We start from the raw sequence: 24,815 nt of genomic DNA on the forward strand, positions 1-24,815 counted from the left end.
AAGAATAGTCTTTTCTGAAAGTTAAATTAAGAGAGTTAAAACCCACCAAACTATCACAACTGCCTTTTTCACAGGTAACAAAATAACCACCAATAAGTATTTTTTACATTGCTTTTATTAATTTGTTTTGTAGGGACTAACACAATACTGAAACGTTATTCTATATAAAAGCTACTGGTTTCATTTCCTGATGAAGGACTACCTGACAGGATCTTTCAGTCTACAGGTTAGTTTCCAAGGGCTACAATTGGGACTTTCACAGTAAGTTCGTAGTGCTTCTAAAGCTTTCCTCGTTTCTTCGCTGGCCTGCTGGATGTATTCTGCTTCAGTCAGTAATTTCACTTTGGGAGGAAACTTACGCCGCCTGAAATGCAATAAAAATAATTACTTCTTTGCAAGTTATTTTGTTTTAAATCTTTCTATATAAAACCGATAAAAATAGTCTGTAATTAACAGTATATCCAATCTTTAGATATTTTTTGGAAGATAGCTTCTTCCAGTTTGAAAACAAATTATTCTTTCAAAAGGAAACAAAAAATATCACGCAGGGATGCTTATTTTGTAATTACCTCATTTTGTGATGTACCTTATTTCAACTTAAATTAAATCTGGCCTAAAATGATTTTTTCATAATTAGTTTTATCATTAGAATCTCTAATGACTTCTTCATCAGTTTATATTCACTGTTTTCTCATGAATTTTAAAAACTTTAATTTCTTAAACTTTTCATATGATGTTAAAAATTAGTTAATTCCTCTAAAAAAATTATTATAATGAATTTTATCAAACAAGTGGAAATCGTATCACCAACCAAAGTGTTTTAGCCTTGGCTATCCATGATTTTGGGATGTTGTATACAATTAGAACGACAATGATGATGGCCGTGCTTACTTCTCTCAGCTCTGAACTATAGAAGATGGACACCAGAGAGATCAACTGGAAATAATGAAAAATTAAGTTAAAACAGCAATCACACCAGGTGTAAAACAATGTAATCTACAATACATATTTATTAGGTTGATGTTCTTTCATATGCAAGATAAACTGTATTTCAGTATTCATTAAAATACATTATTTCTATATTCATAATTCTACTTGAGGTATGCGTTTTAATATGAAACCCCATTTACAGAGTTGAGATATATTTTTCAATATAGTATTATGTTTATATATAATGGTTGTTCTGTCCAATGAATGTCCTGTTAGCTGACAAATAAAACCATTGACACACGTTTTCCAAGCATAAGTCCTGAGTTAACATCAGTGACTTGTTGGTTTCCTCTGAATTCTATAAATTTCAGGAACGTACATTTTCACACTAAAATCATAACCACTAAACCTCTCTCTATTCATCATTACACAAAGAAACATTTCTCATGAATGTATCAGCATTTTAAATTGCAGCTATTTATTCAGAATTAGTGGGCCAACAAAATGATAATCTACTAATATTCTAATCTACATTAAATTTTAAAACTGATGTAATACTTTCTCTCACATATCAATTACTAACAATATTTGTTTTAAGCTCTAATGTAAAAATTAAAAACATTTTCACAACCACAAACTATGAAATCAAGGACTGGCTGCAAAAATAGAAAACGTTACAAACAATCAGTGTGACCAAGTCCCTTGTCTGGAACATAAGAGTTTCTTTCTTTTAACGTCTCCAAGTGAATAACACTTCTAAATAATTAAGATGCTCATTACTATGTCAGCATATCACAATTCTGAATTAAAAGTTTAATAATATCATTTTGTTATAGTATATTTCATGACGATATTAATGTATATTGCAAGGAATAATATGGATTACAGTTACTGACTGCATGATTTTAATTGGTAAAATTCTATTCCCAAATAGAATGGCGCACACCATACGAGCTTAACTAAATTAATTAATGAAAAATGTATTATACTCTTACAACTAAAATACTGTTTATCAAATATTATTAACCTGAACAAGTCAACATAATCATTCTGATTAAAACCTCTCGGAACAGGTAGAGTCTTGTACAGATGTACAAAATGTGTGTACCTTCAGTACACTGGTTAAAAAAACATCAGATTAGAACACAGCTTGTACCTGTAACGTCCACTGAATGAGGTTTAAACTCCTGTAATCGGTCACTGGCCCGTACCTGTAGCAGACAGCGAAACTAATCAGACTAGCAACTGTGATGTAACCCAACAAGACGACATGATACTTCTGAGTAATGTCACGAATGTTATTCCAGACCAGTTGTAGACTATAGAGGACGAGGGACCAGCCAAACAGCATGACTGTATATGCTCCAGCTTTCTATAGGATATCAATAAAATGTTCATTTCTATGCAAAGTAAACAAGTGTGGAGTTCAGTTTTCCAGTATAATTTGTAAGATCTTTAATTTAACCCACATCACCACATAAACAAGCTTAGAGTTCAGTTTTATAAAAGTACTCGTATGATCTTTAGTTTAACACAAATATCACAAAATAAACAAGTGTAAAATACAGTTTTCTAGAAGCATTCATAAGGGTTTTAGTTTTAACACAACTGTCACAAATTAAACAACAATACAAATAACAATGCGATCAGGCTTACGATTCAGTAAAATATTTATTAAAATGAAAACAAAATAAAAATATAGAGAAATAGTTATTTTTAACTAATATTTCATAAGACATAATTAATGTAGATATTTACATTAAGATGATAATTCTAATCATTGTATATCTGACTACTTGCTAGAAATATAACAATACAGGTTGGTTATAAAGTTAGTATGTCAAGTTGGAAATCTGACATCCTGGAAAAATTACAAAATGTATAAAAAAACTAGAGATGGTGCACTAACTTACAGCAAACATTCAGTGTTGAGACTGTTATTTTGGTTCAATATTAGAGCATGTAACCTTTTGTAGGAATCAATAATGTTACAGCAGGTAACATCTCAAGGAATCACTGATGTTACAGCAGGTAATTTCTCACACAAACCAATGATGTTACAGCAGGTAACATCTCAAGGAATCAATGAAGTTACAAAAGAAGGTTTTATTTGGAATAGCTTGCTTTCACATTGCTCACTCCAAGTCGACTGCCAGCCGGCACAGAGCCGAGCCTTGAATACAGGACCACAGTCCATGTATGGAACAGGTACAGCAGTGATAGTGCCAGAGCAGATAGACTTAGCTGCAGTGTCAGCGAGCTTGTTCCCATGAATACCAACGTGGCCCGGTATCCAGAAAAACTGGATAGAAGTACATGTTAAAGAGAAATGGGCCAGTCGGTTTCGAATACCAGTGAAAACAGGGTGTGAACCAGCGTGAAACAATTTCAGGACCAGTAGAGAACTAAGCGAGTCAGTATAAATACTGCAGTTTGAGTACTACTTAGCTTCTATGTGATCCAGAGCAAGAGAAATGCCACACAGTTCAGCAGTGAACACAGAAGCTGTAGAGGGTGTTCTGTGCGCAACCACCGAACCACAACAAACCATGGCAGAACCCACACAGTCACCTGATTTCAAATCATCTGTATAAATAGGAATGGAAGGATGGTTCAAAAGATGTTCAGCAAATAACAGACAGTATTTATAATCGGGAGTGTCTGCTTTTCTCAAATGACTTAAAGATAAGTCACAAATTGGGACTGTAAGAAGCCATGGCGGGATGGGCTGACCAGTGGATACTGCAATGTTATTCAAGGACAGACTCAATTCATCCAACTGCTCCTGGATACAAAAGCCAAAAGGAGCAATGGTAGATCATCTGTTCTGAAAAAGTATGGCCCAACAAGGAAGGAAAACACAATCCCAAATGGGATGTTTTGGTAAGGAATAAAGTTTCAAAGCATGTAGTAAAGACAGTTGCAAATGGCAGACATGCAAAGAAGGTTCATGAGACTCTGTATATAAGATCAGAACTGGGGAAGTGCAGAAAGCCCCAGTGCAGAGCTAAGGTTCCTGATGATGAACAGGGTCCAGTATCTTTAAGACCAAGGGTCTGGCAGAGCTATAGATCAGTGATCCATAGTTGAGTTTCAATCAATAAGAGCACGATATACTTTTAGCATGAAACATCGATCCGCTCCCCAAGTGGTGGAAGAGAGGACACAGAGGATGTTCAGTGCTCTTGTACATTTGACCTCTAGCTGCTTGATGTACGATATAAAGGTCAGCTTACAGTAAAAGATAAGCCCCATGATCTTTGTCTCAGGGACCACAGGTATCACAACTTCAGAGACATGGAGTTCAGAATCAGGGTGAATAACCCCTTGGCAACAAAAGTGCATGCAAACAGTTTTAGAGAGAGAGAAGGTAAAGCCATTTGTTGCGATCCACTTTAATAAACAACTGAGGGCAGTCTGTAGCTGCCGTTCAATATACCTCATGTTTGACGACTGACACGAGATGTGAAAGTCATCGACACAGAGCTCATTTGCCACAGTAAGAGGGAATTGTTCAGTGATGACATTAAACTTTATATTGAAAAGCGTAACACTCAAAACACAGCCCTGAGGGATTCCAAGTTTCTGTAGAAAAGAACGGGAAAGTGTGGAACCAACACGAACTTGGAATCTCCTGTCCATTAAAAAATTAATAAAAATGAGCAAATGGTCATGCAACCCATAGAAATGGATGTCTCGCAAAATGCCATACCTCCATGTTGTGTCATAAGGCTTCTCAATGTCAAAGAATATTGGTACAAGATGTCGTTTGAGAAAGACTTCTCTGATTGACGTTTCAAGTCGAATCAGGTGGTCCATGGTGGAGTGCTGTTGTTAGAACCCACACTGGGAGGAGGTTGTTTGATTTGAGGAAGCAAACAAGATGAGCATTAACCATCCTCTCTAAGGTCTTAGAGGCTTAGAGAAAGGTAGGAAAATAGCCTGGCACCAGACATCAGGAAAAACATTCTCCTGCCAGATCCAGTTAAAAACAATCAGAAGAATATCAAGAGAAGCAGGAGATAGATGGTGCAGCATGTCATAGTGTACATCATCAGGTCCAACCGATGTACTGCCAGACCAATGAAGGGCCACTTTGAGTTCCACCAGTGTAAAGGAATGATTATAGTCATAGAGACAATCAGCTCAAAAGGAAAGAGGTGAACACTCTGCCTGAGTCTTGATGGCTAAGAAGGTGGAGGAAGAAGCAGAAGTGCTAGATACTTGGCAAAAGCTTTCACCTGGAGTATCAGAGATGCTCTGGGTATCAGCTACTTCATAACCATCAGAGAACAAGATCAAGAGGGAGACAGAATTATATTGCCCACTGACCTTTCAAAACTTGTCCCATATGACCTTGGAACTGGTGGTAAAAGATATGCTGATTGTGAACTTAATCCAAGATTCCTTCAGGCTTTGACATCTTACCAAGCATGTACATGGGCATGCTGAAAAGCAATGAGGTTTGAGAGTGTGGGATACCTACGAAAAGCATCCCAGGCCCATTTTTAGCCTTCTGTGCCATATGGCAGACATGATTCCACCATGGATGAGGATATAGTGGAAAATGTGTCGAGGTTTTAGAAATACATTGCATAATACAGTCAGTTAATGCTGCCACACAGTTGTCTATTGATGGCTTACAGACAATGGCAGAATCATGTTCTGCAAGAGCAATGCAAGAGGGCCAGCTTGCTTCATCCAGCTTCCACCAGGGGACACAGGTCAGGTGGCATCGACCACAGCCAGTCTCTCTCAAACTTACAGGAAGATGATCACTGCCTCACGAATTACTGTCAACCCTCTATGAAATGGAAGAATAGTGAAGAGGAGCAAACCGAGAGATCAATAGTGGTAAAGGACTGACTAGGTGCATGAAAATATGTACAACAGCCAGTACTGAAAAGAGAAAGGTTGTGATCGGAGAGCATACACTCTACAGAGTGACCCCTCTTATCAATATCAGCACTTCCCCAGAGGGGATAATGTCCATTAAAGTCCCCCAAAATTAAAAATGGAGATGACAACTGTTCAATGAGAGCATCAAGGTCTGATTGATCATATGTCTCTCCAAGCAACAGGTAGAAAGAACAAACAGTGATGGTACAATCCAAGGACACACAGATGGCTACAGCCTCCAAAGGTGTATCAAGTGGCAAAGACAGGGTGGGCACATACTGATCAACCAATAGTGCCACCCCTCCATGCACTCGTTCATCACACAGCCTGTCATTTTTGTACAGAGAAAACTGCCGAAAGGTGACTGTATCAACAGGTTTAAGAAACATTTCCTGTAAGGAAAGACAAACAAGATGGTAGAAAGCAATCAGTGTTTTGATGTCATCCAGATTAGAACATAAACCTTGACAGTTTCATTGTATCAAGGTGACCATTTTTATTTATGTGTAGGCGAATTGGGTGGAGAGCCCTTTTGTTTACAACCACGTCTTTTTTTGTTACTGTTTTTATTCAAGGGAGGTCTATCAACCTCCATGGATCCTGCCCTCAGTCGATTAGGCAGGTCTTTGCTGTTGGAAGAGGATTCGAGTGACTGAGGATGTGAATGAATGATTGTTTTGCATCTTGGGATGAGAGAAGAAGATGTACCTGAAGAAATGCCTGTACCCGGAACCAAAGGATGTGGATCTTGGGGTTTGTTGGAATGTGTGTAAGGGACAGAGATGGGTGTTGAAGTTGATTCATCGATGTTTTAAACCCTGGAGGTCAAAAGACTTTTCATTTGGTTTGAGAACGATTATTTTGGAGGCACCGAGAGATCTGTCTGCACTCCCATTGTAGTTGTGGAATGAAATAAAGCAGCATACATTTGAAATGAAGCGGTGGACAGCAACTATCAAGCCTCAGGATTAGTAATATTTTGAGTCGTTTTCAAACGCTGCATCTCTTTTTCTTCCAACCATTTAGGAAAAGAGCAAAAGTATGACAGGTGAGAGCCACTGCAATTGATACAATGAGGGTCTGTTTCACACTCACAGGCATCGTGGTCCTCCACAACGAGCACAAGTCAAGGAATCATGACACGACGGCTTCAAGTGACCAAACTACTGACACTGGAAACATCCAAGAGGGTATGGAATGTATGGCCACACCTTCCAATTAAGATAACCTGCCTTAATGGTGGCAGGTGGACATAGTGATGTAAATGCGAGAATGAGTACATTATTCAGTACCATAATTCCATCTTTGCAAGTGGAGATATGCCTCAATGCAGAAACTCCTTAGGTGAAGAAACCAGTGAGAATCCCTGACTCAGGAATGTTCTTCCAATTCCTCTCAACAATAACTCCTCCTGACAAATTCAAAATTGCATGAGGTGTGACCTCAATTGGTATATCTCCAATATATATATGCAAGAGGAGTTCACTGTGTTGAGATGTGGGTGTTTTCACAGGTATGTTTGTTTGTTTGTTTTGAATTTCACACAAAGCTACTGAGGGCCATCTGTGCTAGCAGTCCCTAATTTAGCAGTGTAAAACTAGAGAGAAGGCAGCTAGTCATCACCACCCACCGCCAACTCTTGGGCTACTCTTTTACCAACGAATAGTGGGATTGACGATAACATTATAACGCCCCCATGGCTGGGAGGGCAAGCATGTTTGGTGCAACGGTGATGCAAACCCGTGACCCTCAGATTATGAGTCTCATGCCTTAACCCACTTGGCCATGCCGAGCCCCCACAGGTATGTCACGAGTGCAAGCTTCTTTACTAACTTTGGAGATCCACCAAGTCCCTCTAGTCCCTTCTGAATGAAAAAGAGAGACATCTGCCCTAAAGGTTTGTCTGAAAGAGAATGTAGTATAAGAAAATGAGGTCCAACAGGTGCTACAGATGAAGATTGTTGCTCAGGATCTTCAAGACGTGGTCGTTTACTTATGGACTGTTTTTCAATATTTCATTTAAGTTTTATTTGGAAATATCCATAATAAATATGCCACATTTCAATGCCCACTGACCCCACCCACCATGGAACCCTAAGAGGGGACACATTACAATGTCAAACAAGGATACTGCAGCAATGCCAGGATTTCGTGAGCACTATACCCAAACACCAGCATCAGATACAATGTCCACAACACCTGTTGAGAAGATCCAACACTGGTACTTGGTTAACCCTAGCCCGAGTGGACCAGCTGACTGACCCAGGGGGGGCCCCCAGAAGGCTGCCCGTCTACAGGAATTCAAGGCCAAAGTGGTGTGCTGAAGTTGGATCCCTCAACTACCAGGATTCTCTCCTCCCCTTTACAGGTTACCATGCACAGCAAACACGTGGATGGAGGTTTAGATTCCAGAGGAGGTAAACTGAAAGAACATAACCTTCCCTTGGAGGTCCCCTCACCACATACAGGAATCCACACTGAGGGGCATCTCAAGGGAATCAATAGTGTTACAGCAGGTAACATGTAAAAGGAACCAATGACTTTACAGTAGGTAACATGTAACATGAATTACCTGAACTTCAACTACAACACATAGTTCAGTTGAGAAAGGCTACACAAAGCCCAATAACCTCTAACCATGGGAGCATGATGAGAGTTGGAACTGAGAACCTGGTCCTCACCAAAAAACGACAAAATCATTGTCCCGCACAAATGGAACATACCTGACACATCCGTGTTCTTACTGATACTGCCTATACAGTTCACCCTACAAACTGTTCACATACTGAGTTTATAGTGACCATGCATGAATGTTTCATCCATACTAAATTTACAACCAACATATACTTATGAAACACGTGCATTACTATGTAACCTTGTAGAAGATAAAACATCTTTGTTCCTGATATTTTCCAGTTATTTGAAATTTACAATCTCCGAGAAAGAGAACTTTTTTGTGCGTGTTTTTCTGACTTCATAAGGTAATCACTATGTCCTGTTCTTACACACTTGTAATATCACTGGGCTGCATTCTTTATACTCAACAAAAATGTTTAATTCTACATAATCAAGTTTTACACACATCCTTACCTTTGGTACCAATCGACTGAGAACAAACACAATAATTAGGAGAGAAGCAATGACCCCAAAAGACACTCCTGTTGCGTAGAAGAAAAATACATTCCTTTAAAAGAAAGAAACGACAAATATTATTGTAAATCTTGAGATAAAATGACAAACCAGTAATTCCTCAGCTTAAATGATACACTTGAAAACTACCACAGATTACATTAGATATTCAAGTAACAAACAGTAAACGTTAATATGTACTTCTACTCTATACACAGAGTTAACAGAATGAGAGAGAAAAAAAATAAACCTAATCATACATAATCATTTACTGTCAAACTTTTCTGAGAGGATCTTTTACTATTCACAATTCTACACACACTCTTAATATTTTAATATCTGGTGTTCACACAACATGCAGTAATAATAATTCCTTGCAAGCAAACTGTGGTAAATCAATGAACATTCATACCTGCTGAATGACGGTGCAGAAAGAAAGACGAAGAGTCCACCTATTAACTGTAGTACCCTCCAATAATTGACATCTAAAACAACACAAATTAATAAATACAAAACCATCAAGTTACAAACAAACATTTCACCTATTAACTGTAGTACCCTCCAATAATTGACATCTAAAACAACACAAATTAATAAATACAAAACCATCACGTTACAAACAAACATTTCACCTATTAACTGTAGTACCCTCCAATAATTCACATCTAAAACAACACAAATTAATAAATACAAAACCATCACGTTACAAACATAAACATTCCACCTATTAACTGTAGTACCCTCCAATAATTCACATCTAAAACAACACAAATTAATAAATACAAAACCATCACGTTACAAACATAAACATTCCACCTATTAACTGTTGTACCCTCCAATAATTCACATCTAAAACAACACAAATTAATAAATACAAAACCATCAAGCTACAAACATAAACATTCCACCTGTTAACTGTAGTACCCTCCAATAATTCACATCTAAAACAACACAAATTAATAAATACAAAACCATCAAATTACAAACATAAACATTCCACCTGTTAACTGTAGTACCCTCCAATAATTCACATCTAAAACAACACAAATTAATAAATACAAAACCATCAAGTTACAAACATAAACATTCCACCTGTTAACTGTAGTACCCTCCAATAATTCACATCTAAAACAATACAAATTAATAAATACAAAATCATCACGTTACAAACAAACATTCCACCTATTAACTGTAGTACCCTCCAATAATTCACATCTAAAACACAAATTAATAAATACAAACCCATCAAGTTACAAACATAAACATTCCACCTGTTAACTGTAGTACCCTCCAATAATTCACATCTAAAACAACACAAATTAATAAATACAAAACCATCACGTTACAAACAAACATTCCACCTATTAACTGTAGTACCCTCCAATAATTCACATCTAAAACAACACAAATTAATAAATACGAAACCATCAAGTTACAAACATAAACATTCCACCTGTTAACTGTAGTACCTCTCAATAATTCACATCTAAAACAACACAAATTAATAAATACAAAACCATCACGTTACAAACAAACATTCCACCTATTAACTGTAGTACCCTCCAATAATTCACATCTAAAACACAAATTAATAAATACAAAACCATCAAGTTACAAACATAAACATTCCACCTGTTAACTGTAGTACCCTCCAATAATTCACATCTAAAACAACACAAATTAATAAATACAAAACCATCACGTTACAAACAAACATTCCACCTATTAACTGTAGTACCCTCCAATAATTCACATCTAAAACAACACAAATTAATAAATACGAAACCATAAAGTTACAAACATAAACATTCCACCTGTTAACTGTAGTACCCTCCAATAATTCACATCTAAAACAACACAAATTAATAAATACAAAACCATCAAGTTACAAACATAAACATTCCACCTGTTAACTGTAGTACCCTCCAATAATTCACATCTAAAACAACACAAATTAATAAATACAAAACCATCAAGTTACAAACATAAACAATCCACCTGTTAACTGTAGTACCCTCCAATAATTCACATCTAAAACAATACAAATTAATAAATACAAAACCATCAAGTTACAAACATAAACAATACACCTATTAACTGCAGTACCCTCCAATAATTCACATCTAAAACAACACAAATTAATAAATACAAAACCATCAAGTTACAAACATAAACATTCCACCTATTAACTGTAGTACCCTCCAATAATTCACATCTAAAACAACACAAATTAATAAATACAAAACCATCACGTTACAAACAAACATTCCACCTATTAACTGTAGTACCCTCCAATAATTCACATCTAAAACAACACAAATTAATAAATACAAAACCATCAAGTTACAAACAAACATTCCACCTGTTAACTGTAGTACCCTCCAATAATTCACATCTAAAACAACACAAATTAATAAATACAAAACCATCACGTTACAAACAAACATTCCACCTATTAACTGTAGTACCCTCCAATAATTCACATCTAAAACAACACAAATTAATAAATACTGAAACCATCAAGTTACAAACATAAACATTCCACCTGTTAACTGTAGTACCCTCAATAATTCACATCTAAAACAACACAAATTAATAAATACAAAACCATCAAGTTACAAACATAAACATTCCACCTGTTAACTGTAGTACCCTCCAATAATTCACATCTAAAACAACACAAATTAATAAATACAAAACCATCACGTGACAAACAAACATTCCACCTATTAACTGTGGTGCCCTCCAATAATTCACATCTAAAACAACACAAATTAATAAATACAAAACCATCACGTTACAAACAAACATTACACCTATTACTGTAGTACCCTCCAATAATTCACATCTAAAACACAAATTAATAAATACAAAACCATCAAGCTACAAACAAACATTCCACCTATTAACTGTAGTACCCTCCAATAATTCACATCTAAAACAACACAAATTAATAAATACAAAACCATCACGTTACAAACAAACATTCCACCTATTAACTGTAGTACCCTCCAATAATTCACATCTAAAACAACACAAATTAATAAATACAAAACCATCACGTTACAAACAAACATTCCACCTATTAACTGTAGTACCCTCCAATAATTCACATCTAAAACAACACAAATTAATAAATACAAAACCATCACGTTACAAACAAACATTCCACCTATTAACTGTGGTACCCTCCAATAATTCACATCTAAAACAACACAAATTAATAAATACAAAACCATCACGTTACAAACAAACATTCCACCTATTAACTGTAGTACCCTCCAATAATTCACATCTAAAACAACACAAATTAATAAATACAAAACCATCACGTTACAAACAAACATTCCACCTATTAACTGTAGTACCCTCCAATAATTCACATCTAAAACAACACAAATTAATAAATACAAAACCATCAAGTTACAAACATAGACATTCCACCTGTTAACTGTAGTACCCTCCAATAATTCACATCTAAAACAACACAAATTAATAAATACAAAACCATCACGTTACAAACAAACATTCCACCTATTAACTGTAGTACCCTCCAATAATTCACATCTAAAACAACACAAATTAATAAATACAAAACCATCATGCGTTACAAACAAACATTCCACCTATTAACTGTAGTACCCTCCAATAATTCACATCTAAAACAACACAAATTAATAAATACAAAATCATCATGTTACAAACAAAATTCCACCTATTAACTGTAGTACCCTACAATAATTCACATCTAAAACAACACAAATTAATAAATACAAAACCATCACGTTACAAACAAACATTCCACCTATTAACTGTGGTGCCCTCCAATAATTCACATCTAAAACAACACAAATTAATAAATACAAAACCATCAGGTTACAAACATAAACATTCCACCTATTAACTGTAGTACCCTCCAATAATTCACATCTAAAACAACACAAATTAATAAATACAAAACCATCAAGTTACAAACAAACAATCCACCTATTAACTGTAGTACCCTCCAATAATTCACATCTAAAACAACACAAATTAATAAATACAAAACCATCACGTTACAAACAAACATTCCACCTATTAACTGTAGTGCCCTCCAATAATTCACATCTAAAACAACACAAATTAATAAATACAAAACCATCACGTTACAAACAAACATTCCACCTATTAACTGAGGTGCCCTCCAATAATTCACATCTAAAACAACACAAATTAATAAATACAAAACCATCGCGTTACAAACAAACATTCCACCTATTAACTGTGGTACCTCCAATAATTCACATCTAAAACAACACAAATTAATAAATACAAAACCATCACGTTACAAACAAACATTCCACCTATTAACTGTAGTGCCCTCCAATAATTCACATCTAAAACAACACAAATTAATAAATACAAAACCATCACATTACAAACAAACATTCCACCTATTAACTGTAGTACCCTCCAATAATTCACATCTAAAACAACACAAATTAATAAATACAAAACCATCACGTTACAAACAAACATTCCACCTATTACTGTAGTACCCTCCAATAATTCACATCTAAAACACAAATTAATAAATACAAAACCATCAAGCTACAAACAAACATTCCACCTATTAACTGTAGTACCCTCCAATAATTCACATCTAAAACAACACAAATTAATAAATACAAAACCATCACGTTACAAACAAACATTCCACCTATTAACTGTGGTGCCCTCCAATAATTCACATCTAAAACAACACAAATTAATAAATACAAAACCATCACGTTACAAACAAACATTCCACCTATTAACTGTAGTGCCCTCCAATAATTCACATCTAAAACAACACAAATTAATAAATACAAAACCATCGCGTTACAAACAAACATTCCACCTATTAACTGTAGTGCCCTCCAATAATTCACATCTAAAACAACACAAATTAATAAATACAAAACCATCACGTTACAAACAAACATTCCACCTATTAACTGTGGTACCCTCCAATAATTCACATCTAAAACAACACAAATTAATAAATACAAAACCATCACGTTACAAACAAACATTCCACCTATTAACTGTGGTACCCTCCAATAATTCACATCTAAAACAACACAAATTAATAAATACAAAACCATCGCGTTACAAACAAACATTCCACCTATTAACTGTGGTACCCTCCAATAATTCACATCTAAAACAACACAAATTAATAAATACAAAACCATCAAGTTACAAACATAAACAATCCACCTATTAACTGTAGTACCCTCCAATAATTCACATCTAAAACAACACAAATTAATAAATACAAAACCATCAAGTTACAAACATAAACATTCCACCTGTTAACTGTGGTGCCCTCCAATAATTCACATCTAAAACAACACAAATTAATAAATACAAAACCATCAAGCTACAAACATAAACATTCCACCTATTAACTGTAGTACCCTCCAATAATTCACATCTAAAACAACACAAATTAATAAATACAAAACCATCACGTTACAAACAAACATTCCACCTATTAACTGTAGTACCCTCCAATAATTCACATCTAAAACAACACAAATTAATAAATACAAAACCATCACGTTACAAACAAACATTCCACCTATTAACTGTAGTACCCTCCAATAATTCACATCTAAAACAACACAAATTAATAAATACAAAATCATCATGTTACAAACAAAAATTCCACCTATTAACTGTGGTACCCTACAATAATTCACATCTAAAACAACACAAATTAATAAATACAAAACCATCACGTTACAAACAAACATTCCACCTATTAACTGTAGTACCCTCCAATAATTCACATCTAAAACAACACAAATTAATAAATACAAAACCATCAAGTTACAAACAAACATTCCACCTATTAACTGTAGTACCCTCCAATAATTCACATCTAAAACAACACAAATTAATAAATACAAAACCATCAAGTTACAAACAAACAATCCACCTATTAACTGTAGTGCCCTCAATAATTCACATCTAAAACAACACAAATTAATAAATACAAAACCATCGCGTTACAAACAAACATTCCACCTATTAACTGTAGTACCCTCCAATAATTCACATCTAAAACAAACACAAATTAATAAATACAAAACCATCACGTTACAAACAAACATTCCACCTATTAACTGTAGTGCCCTCCAATAATTCACATCTAAAACAACACAAATTAATAAATACAAAACCATCACATTACAAACAAACATTCCACCTATTAACTGTAGTACCCTCCAATAATTCACATCTAAAACAACACAAATTAATAAATACAAAACCATCACATTACAAACAAACATTCCACCTATTAACTGTAGTACCCTCCAATAATTCACATCTAAAACAACACAAATTAATAAATACAAAATCATCATGTTACAAACAAACATTCCACCTATTAACTGTAGTACCCTCCAATAATTCACATCTAAAACAACACAAATTAATAAATACAAAACCATCACGTTACAAACAAACATTCCACCTATTAACTGTAGTACCCTCCAATAATTCACATCTAAAACAACACAAATTAATAAATACAAAACCATCAAGTTACAAACATAAACAATCCACCTATTAACTGTAGTACCCTCCAATAATTCACATCTAAAACAACACAAATTAATAAATACAAAACCATCAGGTTACAAACAAACAATCCACCTATTAACTGTAGTGCCCTCCAATAATTCACATCTAAAACAACACAAATTAATAAATACAAAACCATCACGTTACAAACAAACATTCCACCTATTAACTGTGGTACCCTCCAATAATTCACATCTAAAACAACACAAATTAATAAATACAAAACCATCACGTTACAAACAAACATTCCACCTATTAACTGTAGTACCCTCCAATAATTCACATCTAAAACAACACAAATTAATAAATACAAAACCATCATGTTACAAACAAACATTCCACCTATTAACTGTAGTACCCTCCAATAATTCACATCTAAAACAACACAAATTAATAAATACGAAACCATCAAGTTACAAACATAAACATTCCACCTGTTAACTGTAGTACCCTCCAATAATTCACATCTAAAACAACACAAATTAATAAATACAAAACCATCAAGTTACAAACATAAACATTCCACCTGTTAACTGTAGTACCCTCCAATAATTCACATCTAAAACAACACAAATTAATAAATACAAAACCATCACGTTACAAACAAACATTCCACCTATTAACTGTAGTACCCTCCAATAATTCACATCTAAAACAACACAAATTAATAAATACAAAACCATCACGTTACAAACAAACATTCCACCTATTAACTGTAGTACCCTCCAATAATTCACATCTAAAACAACACAAATTAATAAATACAAAACCATCAAGTTACAAACATAAACAATCCACCTATTAACTGTAGTACCCTCCAATAATTCACATCTAAAACAACACAAATTAATAAATACAAAACCATCAAGTTACAAACATAAACATTCCACCTGTTAACTGTAGTACCCTCCAATAATTCACATCTAAAACAACACAAATTAATAAATACAAAACCATCAAGTTACAAACAAACATTCCACCTATTACTGTAGTACCCTCCAATAATTCACATCTAAAACAACACAAATTAATAAATACAAAACCATCAAGCTACAAACAAACATTCCACCTATTAACTGTAGTACCCTCCAATAATTCACATCTAAAACAACACAAATTAATAAATACAAAACCATCACGTTACAAACAAACATTCCACCTATTAACTGTAGTACCCTCCAATAATTCACATCTAAAACAACACAAATTAATAAATACAAAACCATCACGTTACAAACAAACATTCCACCTATTAACTGTAGGTGCCTCCAATAATTCACATCTAAAACAACACAAATTAATAAATACAAAACCATCACGTTACAAACAAACATTCCACCTATTAACTGTGGTACCCTCAATAATTCACATCTAAAACAACACAAATTAATAAATACAAAACCATCAAGCTACAAACAAACATTCCACCTATTAACTGTGGTGCCCTCCAATAATTCACATCTAAAACAACACAAATTAATAAATACAAAACCATCACGTTACAAACAAACATTCCACCTATTAACTGTAGTACCCTCCAATAATTCACATCTAAAACAACACAAATTAATAAATACAAAACCATCACGTTACAAACAAACATTCCACCTATTAACTGTAGTACCCTCCAATAATTCACATCTAAAACAACACAAATTAATAAATACAAAACCATCAAGTTACAAACATAAACAATCCACCTATTAACTGTAGTACCCTCCAATAATTCACATCTAAAACAACACAAATTAATAAATACAAAACCATCAAGTTACAAACATAAACATTCCACCTGTTAACTGTGGTGCCCTCCAATAATTCACATCTAAAACAACACAAATTAATAAATACAAAACCATCAAGTTACAAACATAAACATTCCACCTATTACTGTAGTACCCTCCAATAATTCACATCTAAAACAACACAAATTAATAAATACAAAACCATCACGTTACAAACAAACATTGCACCTATTAACTGTGGTGCCCTCCAATAATTCACATCTAAAACAACACAAATTAATAAATACAAAACCATCACGTTACAAACAAACATTCCACCTATTAACTGTAGTACCCTCCAATAATTCACATCTAAAACAACACAAATTAATAAATACAAAATCATCATGTTACAAACAAACATTCCACCTATTAACTGTAGTACCCTCCAATAATTCACATCTAAAACAACACAAATTAATAAATACAAAACCATCACGTTACAAACAAACATTCCACCTATTAACTGTAGTGCCCTCCAATAATTCACATCTAAAACAACACAAATTAATAAATACAAAACCATCACGTTACAAACAAACATTCCACCTATTAACTGTAGTACCCTCCAATAATTCACATCTAAAACAACACAAATTAATAAATACAAAACCATCACGTTACAAACAAACATTCCACCTATTAACTGTAGTACCCTCCAATAATTCACATCTAAAACAACACAAATTAATAAATACAAAACCATCAAGCTACAAACAAACATTCCACCTATTAACTGTAGTACCCTCCAATAATTCACATCTAAAACAACACAAATTAATAAATACAAAACCATCACGTTACAAACAAACATTCCACCTATTAACTGTGGTGCCCTCCAATAATTCACATCTAAAACAACACAAATTAATAAATACAAAACCATCACGTTACAAACAAACATTCCACCTATTAAACTGTAGTACCCTCCAATAATTCACATCTAAAACAACACAAATTAATAAATACAAAACCATCAAGTTACAAACATAAAGAATCCACCTATTAACTGTAGTACCCTCCAATGCTTCACATCTAAAACATAAATTAATAAATACAAAACCATCACGTTACAAACATAAACATTCCACCTATTAACTGTAGTACCCTCCAATAATTCACATCTAAAACAACACAAATTAATAAATACAAAACCATCAAGTTACAAACATAAACATTCCACCTGTTAACTGTAGTACCCTCCAATAATTCACATCTAAAACAACACAAATTAATAAATACAAAACCATCATGTTACAAACAAACATTCCACCTATTAACTGTAGTACCCTCCAATAATTCACATCTAAAACAACACAAATTAATAAATGCAGAAACCATCAAGTTACAAACATAAACATTCCACCTGTTAACTGTAGTACCCTCCAATAATTCACATCTAAAACAACACAAATTAATAAATACAAAACCATCAAGTTACAAACATAAACATTCCACCTGTTAACTGTAGTACCCTCCAATAATTCACATCTAAAACAACACAAATTAATAAATACAAAACCATCACGTTACAAACAAACATTCCACCTATTAACTGTGGTACCCTCCAATAATTCACATCTAAAACAACACAAATTAATAAATACAAAACCATCACGTTACAAACAAACATTCCACCTATTAACTGTGGTACCCTCCAATAATTCACATCTAAAACAACACAAATTAATAAATACAAAACCATCAAGTTACAAACATAAACAATCCACCTATTAACTGTAGTACCCTCCAATAATTCACATCTAAAACAACACAAATTAATAAATACAAAACCATCAAGTTACAAACATAAACATTCCACCTGTTAACTGTAGTGCCCTCCAATAATTCACATCTAAAACAACACAAATTAATAAATACAAAACCATCAAGTTACAAACAAACATTCCACCTATTACTGTGGTGCCCTCCAATAATTCACATCTAAAACAACACAAATTAATAAATACAAAACCATCAAGCTACAAACAAACATTCCACCTATTAACTGTAAAACCTCCAATAATTCACATCTAAAACAACACAAATTAATAAATACAAAACCATCACGTTACAAACAAACATTCCACCTATTAACTGTAGTGCCCTCCAATAATTCACATCTAAAACAACACAAATTAATAAATACAAAACCATCACGTTACAAACAAACATTCCACCTATTAACTGTGGTGCCCTCCAATAATTCACATCTAAAACAACACAAATTAATAAATACAAAACCATCACGTTACAAACAAACATTCCACCTATTAACTGTAGTACCCTCCAATAATTCACATCTAAAACAACACAAATTAATAAATACAAAACCATCAAGCTACAAACAAACATTCCACCTATTAACTGTAGTACCCTCCAATAATTCACATCTAAAACAACACAAATTAATAAATACAAAACCATCACGTTACAAACAAACATTCCACCTATTAACTGTAGTGCCCTCCAATAATTCACATCTAAAACAACACAAATTAATAAATACAAAACCATCACGTTACAAACAAACATTCCACCTATTAACTGTAGTACCCTCCAATAATTCACATCTAAAACAACACAAATTAATAAATACAAAACCATCAAGTTACAAACATAAACAATCCACCTATTAACTGTAGTACCCTCCAATAATTCACATCTAAAACAACACAAATTAATAAATACAAAACCATCAAGTTACAAACATAAACATTCCACCTGTTAACTGTAGTACCCTCCAATAATTCACATCTAAAACAACACAAATTAATAAATACAAAACCATCAAGTTACAAACATAAACATTCCACCTATTACTGTAGTACCCTCCAATAATTCACATCTAAAACAACACAAATTAATAAATACAAAACCATCACGTTACAAACAAACATTGCACCTATTAACTGTAGTACCCTCCAATAATTCACATCTAAAACAACACAAATTAATAAATACAAAACCATCACGTTACAAACAAACATTCCACCTATTAACTGTGGTGCCCTCCAATAATTCACATCTAAAACAACACAAATTAATAAATACAAAATCATCATGTTACAAACAAACATTCCACCTATTAACTGTAGTACCCTCCAATAATTCACATCTAAAACAACACAAATTAATAAATACAAAACCATCACGTTACAAACAAACATTCCACCTATTAACTGTAGTACCCTCCAATAATTCACATCTAAAACAACACAAATTAATAAATACAAAACCATCAAGTTACAAACATAAAGAATCCACCTATTAACTGTAGTACCCTCCAATAATTCACATCTAAAACAACACAAATTAATAAATACAAAACCATCAAGTTACAAACAAACAATCCACCTATTAACTGTAGTACCCTCCAATAATTCACATCTAAAACAACACAAATTAATAAATACAAAACCATCACGTTACAAACAAACATTCCACCTATTAACTGTAGTACCCTCCAATAATTCACATCTAAAACAACACAAATTAATAAATACAAAACCATCACGTTACAAACAAACATTCCACCTATTAACTGTAGTACCCTCCAATAATTCACATCTAAAACAACACAAATTAATAAATACAAAACCATCACGTTACAAACAAACATTCCACCTATTAAACTGTAGTACCCTCCAATAATTCACATCTAAAACAACACAAATTAATAAATACAAAACCATCAAGTTACAAACATAAAGAATCCACCTATTAACTGTAGTACCCTCCAATGCTTCACATCTAAAACATAAATTAATAAATACAAAACCATCACGTTACAAACATAAACATTCCACCTATTAACTGTAGTACCCTCCAATAATTCACATCTAAAACAACACAAATTAATAAATACAAAACCATCAAGTTACAAACATAAACATTCCACCTGTTAACTGTAGTACCCTCCAATAATTCACATCTAAAACAACACAAATTAATAAATACAAAACCATCAAGTTACAAACATAAACATTCCACCTATTAACTGTTGTACCCTCCAATAATTCACATCTAAAACAACACAAATTAATAAATACAAAATCATGTTACAAACATAAACATTCCACCTATTAACTGTAGTACCCTCCAATAATTCACATCTAAAACAACACAAATTAATAAATACAAAACCATCAAGTTACAAACATAAACAATCCACCTATTAACTGTAGTACCCTCCAATAATTCACATCTAAAACAACACAAATTAATAAATACAAAACCATCAAGTTACAAACATAAACATTCCACCTATTAACTGTTGTACCCTCCAATAATTCACATCTAAAACAACACAAATTAATAAACACAAAACCATCAAGTTACAAACATAAACAATCCATCTATTAACTGTAGTACCCTCCAATGCTTCACATCTAAAACATAAATTAATAAATACAAAACCATCAAGTTACAAACATAAACATTCCACCTATTAACTGTAGTACCCTCCAATACTTCACATCTAAAACATAAATTAATAAATACAAAACCATCAAGTTACAAACATAAACATTCCACCTGTTAACTGTAGTACCCTCCAATAATTCACATCTAAAACAACACAAATTAATAAATACAAAACCATCAAGTTACAAACATAAACATTCCACCTATTAACTGTTGTACCCTCCAATAATTCACATCTAAAACAACACAAATTAATAAATACAAAACCATCAAGTTACAAACATAAACATTCCATCTATTAACTGTTGTACCCTCCAATAATTCACATCTAAAACAACACAAATTAATAAATACAAAACCATCAAGCTACAAACATAAACAATCCACCTATTAACTGTAGTACCCTCCAATAATTCACATCTAAAACAACACAAATTAATAAATACAAAACCATCAAGTTACAAACATAAACATTCCACCTATTAACTGTTGTACCCTCCAATAATTCACATCTAAAACAACACAAATTAATAAACACAAAACCATCAAGTTACAAACATAAACAATCCATCTATTAACTGTTATACCCTCCAATAATTCACATCTAAAACAACACAAATTAATAAATACAAAACCATCAAGTTACAAACATAAACATTCCACCTATTAACTGCAGTACCCTCCAATAATTCACATCTAAAACGACACAAATTAATAAACACAAAACCATCAAGTTACAAACAAACATTCCACCTATTAACTGCAGTACCCTCCAATAATTCACATCTAAAACAACACAAATTAATAAACACAAAACCATCAAGTTACAAACATAAACAATCCATCTATTAAATGTTGTACCCTCCAATAATTCACATCTAAAACAACACAAATTAATAAATACAAAACCATCAAGCTACAAACATAAACATTCCACCTATTAACTGTAGCACCCTCCAATAATTCACATCTAAAACAACACAAATTAATAAACACAAAACCATCAAGTTACAAACATAAACAATCCACCTATTAACTGTTGTACCCTCCAATAATTCACATCTAAAACAACACAAATTAATAAATACAAAAACATCAAGCTACAAACATAAACATTCCACCTATTAACTGTAGTACCCTCCAATACTTCACATCTAAAACAACACAAATTAATAAACACAAAACCATCAAGTTACAAACATAAACATTCCACCTATTAACTGTAGTACCCTCAAATACTTCACATCTAAAACACAAATTAATAAATACAAAACCATCAAGTTACAAACAAACATTCCACCTATTAACTGTTGTACCCTCCAATACTTCAAATCCAAAACAACACAAATTAATAAACACAAAACCATCAAGTTACAAACATAAACAATCCATCTATTAACTGTTGTACCCTCCAATAATTCACATCTAAAACAACACAAATTAATAAATACAAAACCATCAAGTTACAAACATAAACATTCCACCTATTAACTGCAGTAGCCTCCAATAATTCACATCTAAAACAACACAAATTAATAAACACAAAACCATCAAGTTACAAACATAAACATTCCACCTATTAACTGCAGTACCCTCCAATAATTTACATCTAAAACAACACAAATTAATAAACACAAAACCATCAAGTTACAAACATAAACAATCCATCTATTAACTGTTGTACCCTCCAATAATTCACATCTAAAAAACACAAATTAATAAATACAAAACCATCAAGCTACAAACATAAACATTCCACCTATTAACTGTAGCACCCTCCAATAATTCACATCTAAAACAACACAAATTAATAAACACAAAACCATCAAGTTACAAACATAAACAATCCACCTATTAACTGTTGTACCCTCCAATAATTCACATCTAAAACAACACAAATTAATAAATACAAAACCATCAAGCTACAAACATAAACATTCCACCTATTAACTGTAGTACCCTCCAATACTTCACATCTAAAACAACACAAATTAATAAACACAAAACCATCAAGTTACAAACATAAACATTCCACCTATTAACTGTAGTACCCTCCAATACTTCACATCTAAAACACAAATTAATAAATACAAAACCATCAAGTTACAAACAAACATTCCACCTATTAACTGTTGTACCCTCCAATACTTCAAATCCAAAACAACACAAATTAATAAACACAAAACCATCAAGTTACAAACAAACATTTCACCTATTAACTGTTGTACCCTCCAATACTTCACATCTAAAACAACACAAATTAATAAATACAAAACCATCAAGTTACAAACATAAACATTCCACCCATTAACTGTAGTACCCTCCAATAATTCACATCTAAAACAACATAAATTAATAAATACAAAACCATCAAGTTACAAACATAAACATTCCACTTATTAACTGTGCACCCTCCAATATTTCCCATCTAAAACAACACAAATTAATAAATACAAAACCATCAAGCTATAAACATAAACATTCCACCTATTAACTGTAGTACCCTCCAATAATTCACATCTAAAACAACACAAATTAATAAATACAAAACCATCAAGTTACAAACATAAACATTCCACCTATTAACTGTAGTACCCTCCAATACTTCACATCTAAAACATAAATTAATAAATACAAAATCATCAAGTTACAAACATAAACATTCCACCTGTTAACTGTAGTACCCTCCAATAATTCACATCTAAAACAACACAAATTAATAAATACAAAACCATCAAGTTACAAACATAAACATTCCACCCATTAACTGTAGTACCCTCCAATAATTCACATCTAAAACAACACAAATTAATAAATACAAAACCATCACGTTACACAGTTGCCATTACAAAGATCACTGCAATTCTTATTTTTTAAACAGTAATTTTGAATTTCTATCACAAATTTTATAACAAGGATATACTACGACACAATTTTCTACCATCTGAATATTTGATGTTAAATTATGAACATTTTCAGATTATGTTACTAATATACAAATGTTGAGAGAACGTTTGATGATTATTATTT

At 33.0% G+C, this 24,815-nt stretch overlaps 1 protein-coding gene across 2 annotated transcripts in view; it reads right to left on the reverse strand.

Annotated features, from left to right (window-relative positions):
* Positions 1–24,815, reverse strand: part of LOC143242430 (nuclear envelope integral membrane protein-like) — a 32,599-nt gene that overhangs the window by 2,033 nt on the left and 5,751 nt on the right. The window contains exons 4-9 of one of the 2 annotated variants that reach the window (XM_076485818.1): positions 22,723–22,755; positions 9,371–9,410; positions 8,920–9,013; positions 2,087–2,302; positions 812–936; positions 203–364 (exon numbers count right to left, since the gene is read on the reverse strand). In XM_076485818.1, coding sequence (XP_076341933.1) covers positions 203–364; positions 812–936; positions 2,087–2,302; positions 8,920–9,013; positions 9,371–9,410; positions 22,723–22,755 — 670 coding nt within the window. Of the gene's footprint in view, positions 1–202; positions 365–811; positions 937–2,086; positions 2,303–8,919; positions 9,014–9,370; positions 9,444–22,722; positions 22,756–24,815 lie in introns of both variants that reach the window. The other variant, XM_076485817.1, reaches the window with a different exon arrangement.

Source organism: Tachypleus tridentatus, unplaced genomic scaffold (assembly GCF_004210375.1).
Source record: "Tachypleus tridentatus isolate NWPU-2018 unplaced genomic scaffold, ASM421037v1 Hic_cluster_2, whole genome shotgun sequence".
Taxonomy (NCBI): domain Eukaryota; kingdom Metazoa; phylum Arthropoda; class Merostomata; order Xiphosura; family Limulidae; genus Tachypleus; species Tachypleus tridentatus.